The following is a 15,407-nucleotide window of genomic DNA, read 5'->3' as shown; positions in this document are numbered from 1 at the left end:
GTGAAGTAACTGTGCCAGATCCCTACGTTAAGACGTAAGACACAAAATGCGGAATGCACATTCGTGGACAGAATTCGGGGGACCGGTCGCCCCTTGGTATTGCTGTTTAGTATTAATGTCTATTACACAGCCTCTATGAGGGGGAAGATTTGTCTGATGTGAAGGAAGAAGAAACAGGAGTCGATTTAGAGAAGATAGGGGATCTAGTATTAGAATTTAATAGAGCTTTGGAGGACTTAAGATCAAACAAGACAGACAACATTCCATCCGAATTTCTAAAAACATTGGAGAAATTGGCAACAAAACGACTATTTATGTTGGTGTGTATAATGTATCTGACTTTCAGAGAAATATCATCCACACAATTTCGAAGACTGCAACAGCCGAAAAATACGAGAATTATCGCACAGTCACCTTAACAGCTCATGTTGCTGACAAAATTAAAAACAGAAGAATGGAAAATAAAATTGAGGATGTGCTAGATGACGATCAGTTCGGCTTCAGGAAAGGTAAAGGCGCAAGATAAGAAAAATAAGGAGAAGCTATAGGGAGAGACGGGTTATATACAATACGTACACGAGCCAAGAGGGAATAGTAAGAATAGGCGACCAAGAAGGAAGTGCTCGGGTTAAAGAGGGTGAAAGACAGGTGTGTATCTTTCGGCCCTACTGTTCAATCTGTTCATCAGAGGAGCAACGATGAAAATAAAAGAAAGGTTCTGGAGTGGGATTAAAATTAAAGATGAAAGGATAGTAATGACATGATTCGCTGATGACATTGCTATCCTAAGTGAAAGTGAAGAAGAATTACATGACCTGCTGAATGCAATGAACAGTCTAATGAATACAGAATATGGACTGAGAGTAAATCGAAGAAAGACGAATGTAATGAGAAATAGCAGAAATGAGAACAATGAGAACAGCAAGAAACTTAATATCAGGATTGATGGTCACGAGGTAGATGAAGTTATGGAATTCTGCTACCTAGGCAGAAAAATATTGAAAGGCGGACGGAGCGAGGAGGACATGAAAAGCAGACCAGCACTGGCAAAAAAGGTATTCCTGGCCAAAAGAAGTCTACTAGTATGAAACATAGGCCTTAATTTGAGGAAGAAATTTCTGAGAATGTACGTCTGGAGTACAGCATAGTATGGTAGTGAAACATGGACTGTGGGCAAACCGGAACAGAAGAGAATCGAAGGATTTGTGATGTAGTGTTGTAGACGAAAGTTGAAAATTAGGTGGACTGATAAGATAAGGAATGAGTGGGTTCTGCACAGAATCGGAGAGGAAAGGAATATGAGAAAAACACTGACAAGGAGAAGGGACAGGATGATAGGACATCTGCTAAGACATGAGGGAATGACTTCCACGGTACTAGATGGAGCTGTAGAGGGCAAAAACTGTAGAGGGAGACAGAGAATGGAATACATCAAGCAAATAATTGAAGACGTAGGTTGCGAGTGCTACTCTGAGATGAAGAGGTTTGCACAGGAGAGGAATTCGTGGCGGGCCGCGTCAAAACAGTCACAAGACCGATGACTCAAAAAAAAAAATCTGATGAACATTCGGCAGTCAATACGCAGTAAAGGAACTCAGACCGCGCTCAGACTAAAGAGACTTCGACGTCAAAATTTTGTCAGTAAATTGTCGAAGTATTCCTACCAATGTCCCCGAATTTACTGCCCTCCGGGATAGTTCTCGCGGTCAAATTATTCTTGGGACCGAAGGCTGGTTGAAATCCAAACTGGAAAGCTCTGATATATGTAGAGAGTCTTGGAACGCACATCGGATCACAGACCATAGGAGGGAGAGTGGTCGTTGCAGTTGACAATAATATTTTCTCTATTAAGGTCGAAGATGAGTGTGAGAGTGAAGTTATTTGGTCGCGTATAACAGGTCTTGGCGAAACCAGATTAATTGTTGGATGTTTTTACCGGCCATCCGATTCTGGTGTGAGAGTTCTAGCGGCATTAAAAAACTATGATCAGCAGCACGTAAATACGCAGATCATGCAATACTAGTTGGAGCTGACTATAACCTACCGATTGTAAACTGCGATGTCTATGAATTAATTGCAGGGGGTACAGACAGACAGTCGTGTGAAGTACTTTTGAACACGTTTTCTGAAGACGGTCTTCATCAGCTAGTTCGGCAGGCCACATGCAATGAAAATATCTTAAGCCCTGTAACTAAAAACAGGCCAAACCTTATAGACCTACAGTAATCTTTGATGTAAACCTTGGTTATTCCCTAATCCACGTTTTTTTCCTAATTACATATTTCTGTTCTCCTTATCTATGAGTGTGTGTCACCATTAGCCTCATGTGTTTGTTTCTTGTGTGTGATCGCTATCCTAATGTGTCTCTTTCTACCTCACCCCATATATTTTTGAGTATGTTTACGGAGTTTATGCATACATATTTATTCCAATAGATGTAGAATTTTCTGTAAGTCATAGAATAATGGTGTTTTTATCATGCCTGTTACGTAGATTGTTTCACATGGTTTACTAGCCTGCTACTTCTGTAATTCATCATTGTAAAACCATGAAGCAATTTTTCCTTGCCTTTTTTGTAGATGGAGAAATGTGTTGTTAACATCACTATGTGTGCAATCCAAATGAACAACTATGTAAAATCTTATTACTCCTGACTTAATGTATTGAGTATGTGTATTGTGTATATGAACGGGGGACCTAGAAACGACGGAGAGGCTTCGTTCCGCCGTAGCCCTTAGCGACTCACAACCCCACAACAAGCCACAGCAGTCCACCCACCCCACCGCCGCCTGACACCAAACACAGGGTTATTGCGCGGTTCGGCCCCCAGTAGACCATGCGTGAATTTCTTATTCCATTTGAAGGAATTGGGAAGAATTAAGAAGTTCTGTGCTGAACAACGTCAATTTTATGAAAATCGATTCACCAAACGGATTAACTCTGATAATACTGAAATACAACTTGATGCAACACTTGAATCAGCTTCAACCACTCCAAGAGCTTCGACGCTAAAATTGGAACATTTGGACAATGGACTTAATAGTATCAATGCTGATAATATAGAGACGCCAACTACTCATTCAGGTTCTGTTATTGTTGAACTCTCTGCTCTATCTGAACCAACAAATAAAGTTTTGCAGTGTATGGAATGTGGCAATAGTGGTGTGAAGGTAGTTGAGGAGATACGTGCAAGAAGAGGTTGTGCGTCAAAATTAAGAATTATTTGTAGCTTTTTTAAATAAGTGAATATGGTTATGCTTGTGGCGTAACCAAACAGAGCATGTATAACACCAATACTAAACTTGCTTATGCTCTGAGGTATATTGACCAAGGGTGCTCTCATGGATTTCCTTCCACCTACAAGGTTTGACAGGTGCAATAAAATTATTCTACATACTTTAGAAGTAGCAATTCATAGTATGAAAAATGCTGTTCAGGAAAGAGTAGACACCAATGACAATAATATATGTATGTCTGCAGCCCTAAATGGTGTAGTGACAGCTACCTCCTTGGACAATGGTAAAGTCATTGATGTGCAATGTATTACCAAGTATTGTCATGGTTGTATGAGTGGAACTGAAAATCATAAATGTTAGATTAATTTTAGTGGTTATAGTGACGGGATGTAATCTGAAGGGGCTATGAAGCTATTTCACAGGTTAGTGGAGAAATATGGTGGGATGTGTACATCTTACTTAGGAGATGGAGACTCAAAAGGGTACCAAAAAGTTTGTGAATCTAAACCTTATACTGACTCATAAATTGAAAAAAGTGGAACGTGTTGGACATGCCCAGAAAAGGTTAGGTACAAGATTGATGAATTTGAAGAGAAAATTGAAGGGAAAGAAATTAGCTGATAGTAAGTGCATTAGTGGACGTGGTCTGCTTACTATGAAGAAATAGACAGGCCGCAGTATTATTATAGGCAAGCCATAAGACAATGGAATGCAAAAGCCAGTATGGGCTACCTTCTTTCATAAATCCTCCACAAATGACAATTCATGTCATGCACTCTGCCCACCTGGAAGTGATTCATGGTGTGGCTGTGAGAAGGGTGTTACTCAAGATGAGACATACAACCATAAACATTCTTTGCCATTTACTGTAATGGAAGTTATAAAACCTGTCTATAGGGATCTTAGTGACAGAAGATTATTAGAGAAATGTTTACATGTTAGGACTCGAAATCCAATTGAAAGTTTCAACAATTGTATATGGGAACGGATACCAAAACTATTCTAGTAGCACTAAATACTTGGAAAATAGGTGTGCTAGATGCTATTGTATGCTTCAATGACGGTGCAGAGTCAAGGTTTAATGTCATGGAACTGATGGAAGTGCCTGGTGGACTAAATTTTCGTAGAGTTCTAATAGCCATTGACTGAAGGAGACTCTTCAACGCAGAAAAATCGGTGATGGAAGCCACCAAAGAAGCAAGAATAAGAAGAAGTTGGAAAAAAGAAATGAGGAAGAACAACACGGGAAACAAGATGAATATGGACCTGGGATGCATTGGTGCGTTGCAAGTTTAATAGAGAAAGCAAGTTTTAACTTTACTTGAATTTCCCAAAATTTAAATTATTTCACGTTCTGGTACACTCTGGCTAAAAACTATTAAAGATAGAGAGCTGAAATTATGTATACTGTCTTAAAACATGCTTAATTAGAAAGTAGACTACTCTTGGGCCTTAACTTTGAAAATAAAATGGTTTTTTGAAGAAAAACCCTGAATTCATTTCCAAAGTTTTTGGGTATTATACTCAAAACTTTTTTACCACAATTTATGACAACACCATCTTTTCAATAGTCTGCTTTAAAGATAATAGTGTAAAGAACTTACAGGAAAAAATAAATCTTCTACTTTGCTTATATTTTAAGTAATGTGTACCTATGATACACATAAATAATTAGCATGGTTTATTTCACTTGCAACAAAAAATAGAATTAAAAGAAGTGTTAGAGCTAAAGCAGGGGTTCATATATTCTTAAAAGATAGTAAGCATTATATGTGCTTACAAACTTCTTTTCTTTTAGTTACACTGTTTAGAAAACTGACAATTTTTTAAGGTTTAGCCTGGTAGCCTGGTATTCACGGACCAGTCCCCTTAACAGTAACGTAACTTGCTCTCTGTCTGGCGTGTACATTGATAAGATACAAAAATCAAAATGACATGTCCACCTTACAACATAACATTGGGTCCAAAGTTAATAATGAGCGAGTCATTAACGTTTTTCTGTTTCATGCTCTACCTTCTGTATTTCAACTTGTCTAGCATAGCTAGCTCGGCGATCAAGTGGTCCTACCTGGATACACGCCAACCAGGAGTTGTAAGGTCCCGTTATTTTTATGTTTTTTGTTAGTGTATTCGTTTAATTTAGATGGCGTAGGGAGTCATTTTATCTTCGCCTGTGTTGAATCGCACCTTGAGGTTCTTTATTTTGTGTTTTGCACCTGAAACTCCCCTTCAACCTCCCCCCCCCCCCCATCCCAAAGAAATACCTTTGATCCCTTATACCCCACCCCCAAAACAAGAGGGAGAAGACATTGTGGCCAGGCCTCGAGTAACGACCACTCGCAACCCTGCCTCCTCCAACACACGACCTGATCCCTTAAAGCCCTAGTGTAATTAAAAAAAGCGTAGCTTAAAACAAGTCAAGGCATTATACTACCAAACTACTTGTCCGTGTCTTATTCCTGGTCGTGTTTATTTTTTCACTCGATGTTTATTTCGATGTATCTCATAAGTAGAGAAGTAGCTGGAAGGTGTAGGTAAATGGTGCAAATGAAACATTTTTGATTTTCACTGCGGTTTCCACATCGGGACCGATCGGACATTGAGAGAAAACAAAATAGCCCTCGTATTTGGGTTATGCAAAAGAGAAATAGGACGCCCTGTGGAGTATCGCATGACTGTTCGTGTGACATCTCAGAATATAGGGCTGGCTGTATTTTCTCTCACTCCTCTTTTTCACCAGACACACACACACACGTGCAGTGACGTGAACGTGCGGTGGCAGACTGCGGACAGCGGGAATGTGCAGGGTGTGGCGCCGACGACACCCCCGCGGTGTGGGCGTGTGGGTGGCGGGTGGAACAGTATATTAGGGCGGCGGCGGCGCCCTCAATATCGCGTGGGCGGCGCGCTATCCGCTACTGTTATGCGGCGCCGCGCCTGCGTCCTTATTGCGGCATTCCTGCGAGTATCAGTCATAACGCGTCAGGGGGAGGCAAAGGCGCAGTGCCAGGGCCATTACTGCAGCCGGCGAGCGCGTGAATATTGCCCAGGGCGCTAGCCACACAACCAATCCCTTCTGTACTCACGCGTGTGTTCAAAACTCTAAAAGTCTGCAAACGACGACGGTTTCGTAAATTCCTTCTCCTCTTTCTTATTAGATCAGCAGTCTTTCGACAGATTTTTTGCACTACTCGATCCTTCCCTGTTTTCTGCATATGCTTTCATCTCTATACAACTATTACATTCAACATCGTTCTACATATTCTACAAAGATCATTAATTAATTAAACAGGCAAAGAAAACAGTATCGCATCAAAAGTATCCGTACACGTATTTAAAACTTCGTCAGAACAGGCCTCGGAAGGCCCAGTGGTACCGACCGGCCGCCAGGTCATCAGCAGCATCTGGATGCATATATGGATTGGCATGTGGTCAACACACCGCTCTCCCGGCCGTTCTCGGTTTTCGTGTCTGGAGACTCTACTTCTCAGTCAAGTAGATCCTCAAGTGGCCTCAAAACGGATGATTGCACCCCGCTTGCCACAGCCCCCGGCAGACCCGGATGGCCACCCACCCAAGTGCTAGCCAAGCCCGAGAAAGCCTAACTTCCGTGATCTGACGGAAACCGATAGCATTACAACGGCAAGGCCGTTGGCCCGTATACTTATATAGTGCCTGTCCATCTTTCGTCTTTATGCCGGCTTGAACTCTGCTGGTCATATTTTCAATGTGTCTGAATATCTGTGGTGGAACGGATGTCTATTCTTCCTCTAGAGCCGAAACTAGAGGAGTTTATAATGTTGGACGCTAAGGTCTGCAGCGAAATAGACATTCTAACTCATTCCGAAGGTGTTCCACTGGCTCCAGGTTGAGGCTCTGGTCACACTAGCCCACTTCGGGGATGTTGTCGTCCACACACAGATGCGCCTTTATCACAGGGTGCAGTGTTATGCTCATGCAGACTGTCATCGACCGCAAACTCTTTCTCTACTGAGCTCTGCTGATCAACCCTTTCTGTTGTTGCATCTACTCTGCTGAAGACGCAACACTCCCTACCACCTTTAATACCGGCGGTCCAGCTTTCGTGGCATCTAGTGTCAATTCCACACTTCATACGAGTATCTTGATACTTTTTATCGGGTAATGTACATTTCTCGGTTTAATTATTAAATGATCCTCGTAGAATAGGTAAAGTGTTTACAGAGGATACTGACTGTGATTGTTACGGAGGAATGAAAGAATTTTCAGAAAATCGGGAGAAGTCGGGTTGAGTATAAAATTAGTGAAAGACTACTTCCGGGTTCTATGGCCGTGCTTCAACAAACTTTCCGTTCCTGACGTTTCGTCCACAGCTGTGCTCGACATCTTCAGAGGTGCTCCTGGTTCCGCTGGAGGCTTGTCGGACGACGAAGAGCGACATAAGTAGTTCGAAAAGGGCGTGGTCTACACGTGATTGGCACAGATAATTCGTTTCAAATATAAAACACGAAGATAATTTTATAAAATAAAAGAAGCCATGAAACCCAATGATATATGGACAGTGGCTCTACATAAACGATAGATTAGTTTTACTTTGACAGGCGACAATCGATAGTTAAGGTTTATCTTTGATAGGGATTATCATTGCCAATCACTTGCAAACTCGACCATGCCCGTTTTTTAAAGTATTTATGTTGCTCTTCGACGTCAGACCCGTCATTCGGCAAGATTCAGCGGATCCACGTGTGCCTCTCAAGATGTCCAGGGCAGCTCTGGACGAAACTTTAGGGAAGAAAAAGTTTCATGGACCACGTGGAAGATTAACCAGCAGCTGAGCAACTGGTTGTGGAAACCTTCATTATATAATCGAAAGACGGCTGACTTTTCTTGAGAAAGGGGGGAGGGCAGAGAGATAGCGTTGGGGGAACGCCTGATGCAGGGAATTGAAACTTTCATGTCAGCTGGCGGCCATATAAAGAGTGTTAATCATTTTCCCGGTTAAAGTGCACGTAAACAAAACGTGGGTGCTTGTTTAAACTGCTTTTACTACACGACAGGAGTCCGCGGAGTTACTTGGACTGGCTAAGCTCGCTACCACCACCCTGCTACTGCTGCTGCAAACTGCTTGGAACCGAAGGCAAGTCTATATCCGAGTCCGAAACTGCATACGAGCTTAAGCGAATGTTGCCGTTAGAAGCCGCACCGTTTACTCACAGCCGTGCCTTCACGCGATGGAGCATCCTCAGCTGTGCACTTCGCAGTTCCGGTGCCGCCCTGACAACGCAATTTCGAAAAAAAAATGAAGGGAAAATATGGCAATTTGATGCAAACAATACGAGAGTGTTTTAAATGAACAAGATGAAATGAAGTCGTGTCTTTTTGACAGTAGAAGCAAAGCCTCGGTCGCAGTCCTTGAGCAATAGGAGTATAGGAAAGGATCACGTGGGACTTCGTACACTGACAGCTGAGTGATGGGGCAGAGACGCTTCGCTTTCTTGGCTGCTGGTCTACGATCCACTAACACGTCCCTCTCCTCTCCTGGGTTTCCTCCGGAACTTTGCCCGTAGCGGTCTCTCCAGACAAGTAGCGGGTTCCATACGTGCGCCATTTGTATGCCTCAAAAAGTCTATAAACACCAAGGGGCTAATTTTGGTTCTCATTTACGCAGTTACACAACTGTCCTGGATGCCCCCCTATTCGTCATTCTAGCTCCATCATGTGCAAGGTTTCATTTACATTAAGTTTTATCTATCTCCTTTCGTCTCGTTTTTAAATTGACCCAATAAACCACATAATGTTTAATTCTGTACCTTCGTTTCAACGCGTTACACTCACCCAAGAAGACAAAGAAAAAAATTTGTATCCGACCTACTCAACGTTTCTGTCGTTGATTGGGGACGTCGCCTCACTAAAGTAATAGACGGGGTTTATTGTATTTATTTATTTTTTGGAACGTCCATGTCACAGATCTGTTTGGTGCTGCCATTAGCAAGACGTTTTTGGGGACCGTAACTTGATGTTGTAAATGAAAGCCATCCTTAAATTTAATGTTCGAAATTTCTTCGTGATTCGTCACGATTTTCGGTATCACGAGTATAAATGTGTTTTGGTACTGACGTGTAACACTTTTTACGTTGTTAGCATCCTGATAAAGCCACTGTACAAAAAAAAAATGAACTTCAAAAATTTTACGTTCCAATGAAGACTTCGCTCAATTTCTCCCACCAAATGATTTCCTAAATCGGTCGGTTGCAGAAAGATTGGAAGTGAAAGAGTAATATTGCCCATGAACGAAAACCGTTTTTTACCTTTTATTTTTCAAACATTGGTAATATGCGCCACAATTGCGTTAAGCAGCTAAAAATATGCTAAAAATAGTCTAGCTAGGAGCACATGACGTTTCCTGGTTGGTGTTTCAGTCTAGTGAAGGATAATAGAATCACACGAAGAAATGAGAAGGAGAAACCCCCTAGGCTGCTTCTGACATTTTCTACTGTTTTCGTTATTGTCAGGTTGTATTTTGCGCAGCGTTTATAAATAGTACGTGTTTTACATATTTAATTGCTGTATAATACACTGACGGAAAAAAATAGCAGCACCGAAAAATAATTACGTAGAGTAACGAAATTTCCGGAATACGTTTGTCTAGGTAACATTTCTAACAAGTAAATGATTAACATTGCAAGATCACAGGTTAATGGAAGCGCAAGATAATGCATTGAAAATGTGATCTGGTGGTACATTAATAACCAGTGTAAACGCCAGAATGCTGAATGCAAGTATGCATTGTGCTGCACAGGTGTCGGATGTCAGTTTGTGGGATGGAATTCCATGCCCGTTGCCGCGGCCGGTCAATAGAGAGACGGTTGATAATGCTGGTTGCGCGTGACGATGGAGTTGTCGTCTGATGATGTCCCATTATGTGCTCGCTTCCCGAGCACGGGGTTCCGGGTTCGATTCCCGGCGGGGTCAGGGATTTTCACCTGCCTCGAGATGACTGGGTGTTTGTGTTGTCCTCATCATTTCATCATCATTCATTAAAGTGGCGAAATAGGACTGATAACAGCGCAGTCGAGCGGCCCACAAACCAATCATCATCATCATCATCATCATCATCCATTATGTGCTCGACCGGAGACGAATCTAGTGATGGAGCAGGCCAAGACAACACGTTGACACCTTAGAGCACGTTGGGCTCCACCAAAGGCACGTGGGCGAGCGGTATCCTGTTGGAAAACACCCCCTGGAACGCAGTTTATGAATGGCAGCACAGCAGGTCGAATCACCAGACTGGAGAATATACTTTCAGTCAGGCTGCGGGGAATCAAGAAAGTCCTCCAGCAGTCATATAAAACCGCACATGGCAGGTCCAGCCAGCCTAGCATGCAGACAGACTGGTTACAGGTTGTGAACCGGCCTCCTCCTCACCTAACTAGCACCGAGGCAGAAGCAGCTTTTAGCAGACCTCCGACCTGCTCTCAAATGAGCTCTCGCTTGACGCCGCTGAAGTCACAATTGATGGTGGTTCGGGGTCAATGGAATACACGCTACAGACTTTCTGGCTCGGAGCTGTCCTTCAAGTAACCGATTTGTTACAGTTCGTTGTGTTCCCGTTGAACCAATTGCTGCTCAAATTTCTGCTGCATTCGCCGTGCAACGCGGCAACGCTAGTCGCCGAACACGATGGTCATCTCAGTCCCACGTGGCCGGCCGGAGCCCGGTTTTCTTACGACCATACCTTCCTATGTCCACCGCTGTCACCTATCATATACTGTGCCTATATTCCTGCCCTATCTTCCTGTAGTCGCATAAGGAGTATCCAGCTTCTCGCAGCTCTATTACATGAACTAGTGTAAATTCAGTGACGTGTTGATAGCGGCATCTTTGTCGCCTTAAAGGTATTCTTGACCAACATCAACTCCACACGTTCAGTCTCAAACCTGACTTAGATCCTTATAGTTGCGTCGCAAGTGCCGCTGCAATGCGAATAGCGAGAAATCTTAATAGACATCAGCTTCGATATGTACACTGCTGGCCATTAAAATTGCTACGCCAAGAAGAAATGCAGATGATAAACGGGTATACGTTGGACCAATACATTATACTAGAGTTGACATGTGATTACATTTTCACGCAAGTCGGGTGCATAGATTCTGAGAAATCAGTACCCAGAACAACCATCTCTGGCCGTAATAACCGCCTTGATACGCCTGGTTATTGAGTCAGAACTTGGATGGCGTGTACAGGTACAGCTGCCCATGCAGTTTCAACACGATACCACAGTTTATCAAGAGTAGTGCCTGGCGTATTGTGACGAGCTAGTTGCTCGGCCACCATTGACCAGACGTTTTCAGTTGGTGAGAAATCTGGAGAAAGTGCTGGCCAGGGCAGCAGTCGAACGTTTTCTGTATCCAGAAAGGCCCGTACAGGACCTGCAACATGCGGTTGTGCATTATCCTGCTGAAATGTAGGGTTCCGCAGGGATCGAATGAAGGGTAGAGCCACGGGTCGTAACACATCTGAAATTGTAACGTCCACTGTTCAAAGTGCCGTCAATGCGAACAAGAGCTGACCGACACGTGTAACCAATGGCACTCCATACCATCACGCCGGGTGATACGTCAGTGTGGCGATGACGAACACACGTTTCCAATGTGCGTTCACCGCGATGTCGCCAAACACGGATGCGACCATCATGATGCTGTAAACAGAACCTGGATTCATTCTAAAAAATGACGTTTTGCCATTCGTTCACCCAGGTTCGTCGTTGAGTACACCAACGCAGGCGCTGCTGTCTGTGACGCACCGTCAAGGGTAACCGCAGACATGGTCTCCGAGCTGATAGTCCATGCAGCTGCAAACGTCGTCGAACTGTTCGTGCAGATGTTTGTTGTCTTGCAAACGTCCCCATATGTTGACTCAGGGATCGAGACGTGGCTGCACGATCCGTTACAGCCATGCGGATAAGACGCCTGTCATCTCTACTGCTAGTGATACGAGGCCGTTGGGCTCCAGCACGGCGTTCTGCATTACCGTCCTGAAACCACCGATTCCATGTTCTGCTAACAGTCGTTGGATCTCGACCAGCGCGAGCAGCAATGTCGCGATACGATTAACCACAATCGCGATAGGCTACAATCCGACCTTTATTTAAGTCGGAAACGTGATGGTACGCATATCTCCTCCTTACACGAGGCATCACAACAACGTTTCACCAGGCAACGCCGGTCAACTGCTGTTTGTGTATGAGAAATCGGTTGGTAACTTTCCTCATGTCATCACGTTGTAGGTGTCGCCACCGGCTCCAACCTTGTGTGAATGCTCTGAAAAACTAATGATTTGCATATCACAGCATCTTCTTGCTGTCAGTTAAATTTCACGTCTGTAGCACGTCGTCTTCGTGTTGCAGCAATTTTAATGGCCAGTAGTGTATACTGCTGAAATCGACGTCATTCTGAGGAGTGGTTCTCTTTCTCCCACTTTAACTATGGACACCCTGTTTATCCAATCAAACGTTTACCGTCTGTAATAATTACGACCATACGTGCGTGAGACTAAACTGCGCCGTACGTGGTTGCTTGTTTCAGGGTCTAAACGCGCCCGCATTTCCGTGGACGACGACAGCGCGTCGGACGTGGCGGAAGAGAGAGGCGGCGGCGGGGGCAGCAGCGGCGCCGACGCCGAGGCGGACGCCGAGGAGGAGGCGTGCGACGCCGGCGCCGGGGGCGGAGGCGGCGCCGGGGGCGGCAGCAGGTCGGCCTCCGCGTCGCCCGCCCCCAGCTCGGGCAGCCCTGCTCGCTCCGCCTCCGCCAGCTCCACGCCGGAACCGCCGCTCTCAGGTGAGCCACAGGTGCCGACGCTCCCACAGTGTACCGGGTAGTGCACGCCAGTTGTAAGTGCATGGAGCAGTCCCTGTCCACGGACAGCCGTAGTCCAATAAGCATAGTGGTAAATGCCCGTTATATTTCTAACCTCCAGGTGTACACCGTGCTCATCATCATGATCATCAGTAGTCTACTCTATGAACAGCACCTTCTTGTCACCACGTTTTGTGGTCGATCGTTTCTTTCTTCAGACTGTTGCGTTCGCACGCATTAAGCAGATCGTTCAATGTCTGAGTTCTCTTCTGTCTTTTCCTTCTCTCCCCCTGCTCACAACCCTCTAAAATAGTTCCGTTGTGCTTTCTCAGTACATGTCCAATCCAGTTCCTCTTCGTACCTACTACGAGGGCATTCAATTTAGGCTAAAAGAATTGCAACTTCATTTGCGACATCATGATTCGCTCCTTACCTCACGTATTTCCAGTAAGAGCTGGTAAATGGCACCGCTGTTATCAGTCTTCAAAATGACGTTTCCTACATATGTGTGTTCCAAGCAGAGACCTGTCTCCGAGTCTCTTCTGGTGGAAACCCAGAGCATTTCAGATATTCACAGGCGTTTACAGAATGTCTACGCAATTTTTCAGACTGGATTAAAAATTCATCTCAAAGTATTCTGTAATATCTCGTTTGATCTACTAATTGTTTTAGCAGCGCATTTTGACATAATGCCAAAGATAAATTCAGCTGAAAGTTTCGAATTTTCGTAGGATAAGAACAGTGCCATGCCAGTACACATCGAGGTGTAGGATCAGTGTGCTTACTTTCTCTGTTGTGCTTTCCTTTATCGAATTACAAATTTATTTCTTCTTGTGTTTCGGATCTCTCGCAAGTGCTTTCAACTTTGTTTGTAATTTCCTCAAGTTGTAACAATGAGTGCTTCAAAATGTTTTCCTCTTCGGTGAAAAATTTATCTAGGATACATTAAACTGATTCAGGAGGTGTCTTTCACGAGCCTGATTTTATGCACTAACACCGTCACTAAAGAAGAAAACCCTCAGTTGTTGAGGCTCATAAATCTTTCATGATAGACGTCTTCATGAAAACACGAGTATAAGAACCAGACACGAGGTTGTACAGGTGGTAATTTCTTTTTTGGGAACCGCCTTTTAATTCACTCTTCTGTACTCTAAAAATAGACTGTAATCATTGTATGTTTATTGCTAGTTCTTTATATATTGTAGACTTATACGAAGCGCAATGAATGAAACCTGTAGTGGAGTTCAGGTCAGCGTCATTGCCCTTCGGTTAATATTGTAGTTTCCTTAAATATCTAAGTAGTTTTCCTTTTTTTTTAAATTTAGATAATAGATATTAGCAGTAAACACTGACCGAGTCTTCAGAAGTGTAAAAAAAACCATATAGCATTTAATTATAGATGACTGGAGTACAAACATGTAGATGAGGTAGAAGGTCATTGGAAAGTTAGAATCTTGGTTAAAAAATACTCCGAGAATGACGAAACATTTTAGAAATATATTTGGCTCCCTATCTTTCCTGTTACGCAATGTTCACAGGCCGAACAACGCTACAATTTAAGATAATATTCCCACTACTGCGCTAACACTAGGAATAGCAGGAACAAATTGCATCCGCTGAGGTAATGTAGTGACGAATGACCTCTGGCTGCTATTGTAAACATCAAAAATCCTCTCGCTCATGTGCCCGTTGTATGCAATTTCACTAATACATTAGCAAATAATGCATTTCTTCCAGAAATGTGAATCGTGGTTGAAGTATCACATTATCCTTCTTAAACAATTAAGAGAAACAATCAAGTTAATATACTGAACCGAAGTTTTCATTTTTTACCTACGTAATATGTGTCAACTTTAACAAAATACACTAAGGATGAAAGCTTTATAAATTACAGTCACGAGTAGCTACTTATAACTTATTTCTTACATTTTTCACGACAGTCACATGAGGATTTCACTATGCCAAAACTGGTTGCCACCAGCAAGGAAGCGTTTACGGTATTGCGAATTTCTTATATGATAGTGTTGTGAAAAATGTGAAAAATAAAATGAATATTAATGACAGTGTGTCAATTTTTCAAAACTGTTTTCCTTACTGCACGTGATCAAAATACAGCGAAAGTGTCAAGTTCTCCGCCGCGTGAGATTAGCCGGGCGGTCTAAGGCGCTGCAGTCATAGACTGTGTGGCTGGTTCCGGCGGAGATTCGAGTCCTCTCTTGGGCATGGGTGTGTGTGTTTGTCCTTAGGATAATTTAGATTAAATAGTGTGTAAGCTTAGGGACTGATGACCTTAGCAGTTAAGTCCCATAAGATTTCACGCACATTTGAACTTTTT

The 15,407-nt window shown here is 43.4% G+C and overlaps 1 protein-coding gene across 1 annotated transcript in view; it reads left to right on the top strand.

Moving 5' to 3' along the window:
* Positions 1-15,407, top strand: part of LOC126273224 (doublesex- and mab-3-related transcription factor A2-like) — a 188,974-nt gene that overhangs the window by 135,172 nt on the left and 38,395 nt on the right. The window contains exon 2 of the mRNA XM_049976767.1: positions 12,803-13,054. Coding sequence (XP_049832724.1) covers positions 12,803-13,054 — 252 coding nt within the window. The remainder of the gene's footprint in view (positions 1-12,802; positions 13,055-15,407) is intronic.

The sequence above is a fragment of the Schistocerca gregaria genome, chromosome 5 (genome assembly GCF_023897955.1).
Source record: "Schistocerca gregaria isolate iqSchGreg1 chromosome 5, iqSchGreg1.2, whole genome shotgun sequence".
NCBI lineage: Eukaryota > Metazoa > Arthropoda > Insecta > Orthoptera > Acrididae > Schistocerca > Schistocerca gregaria.
The sequence above is the reverse complement of the archived record's forward strand: the minus strand, read 5'-3'. Positions and strand labels throughout refer to the sequence as shown.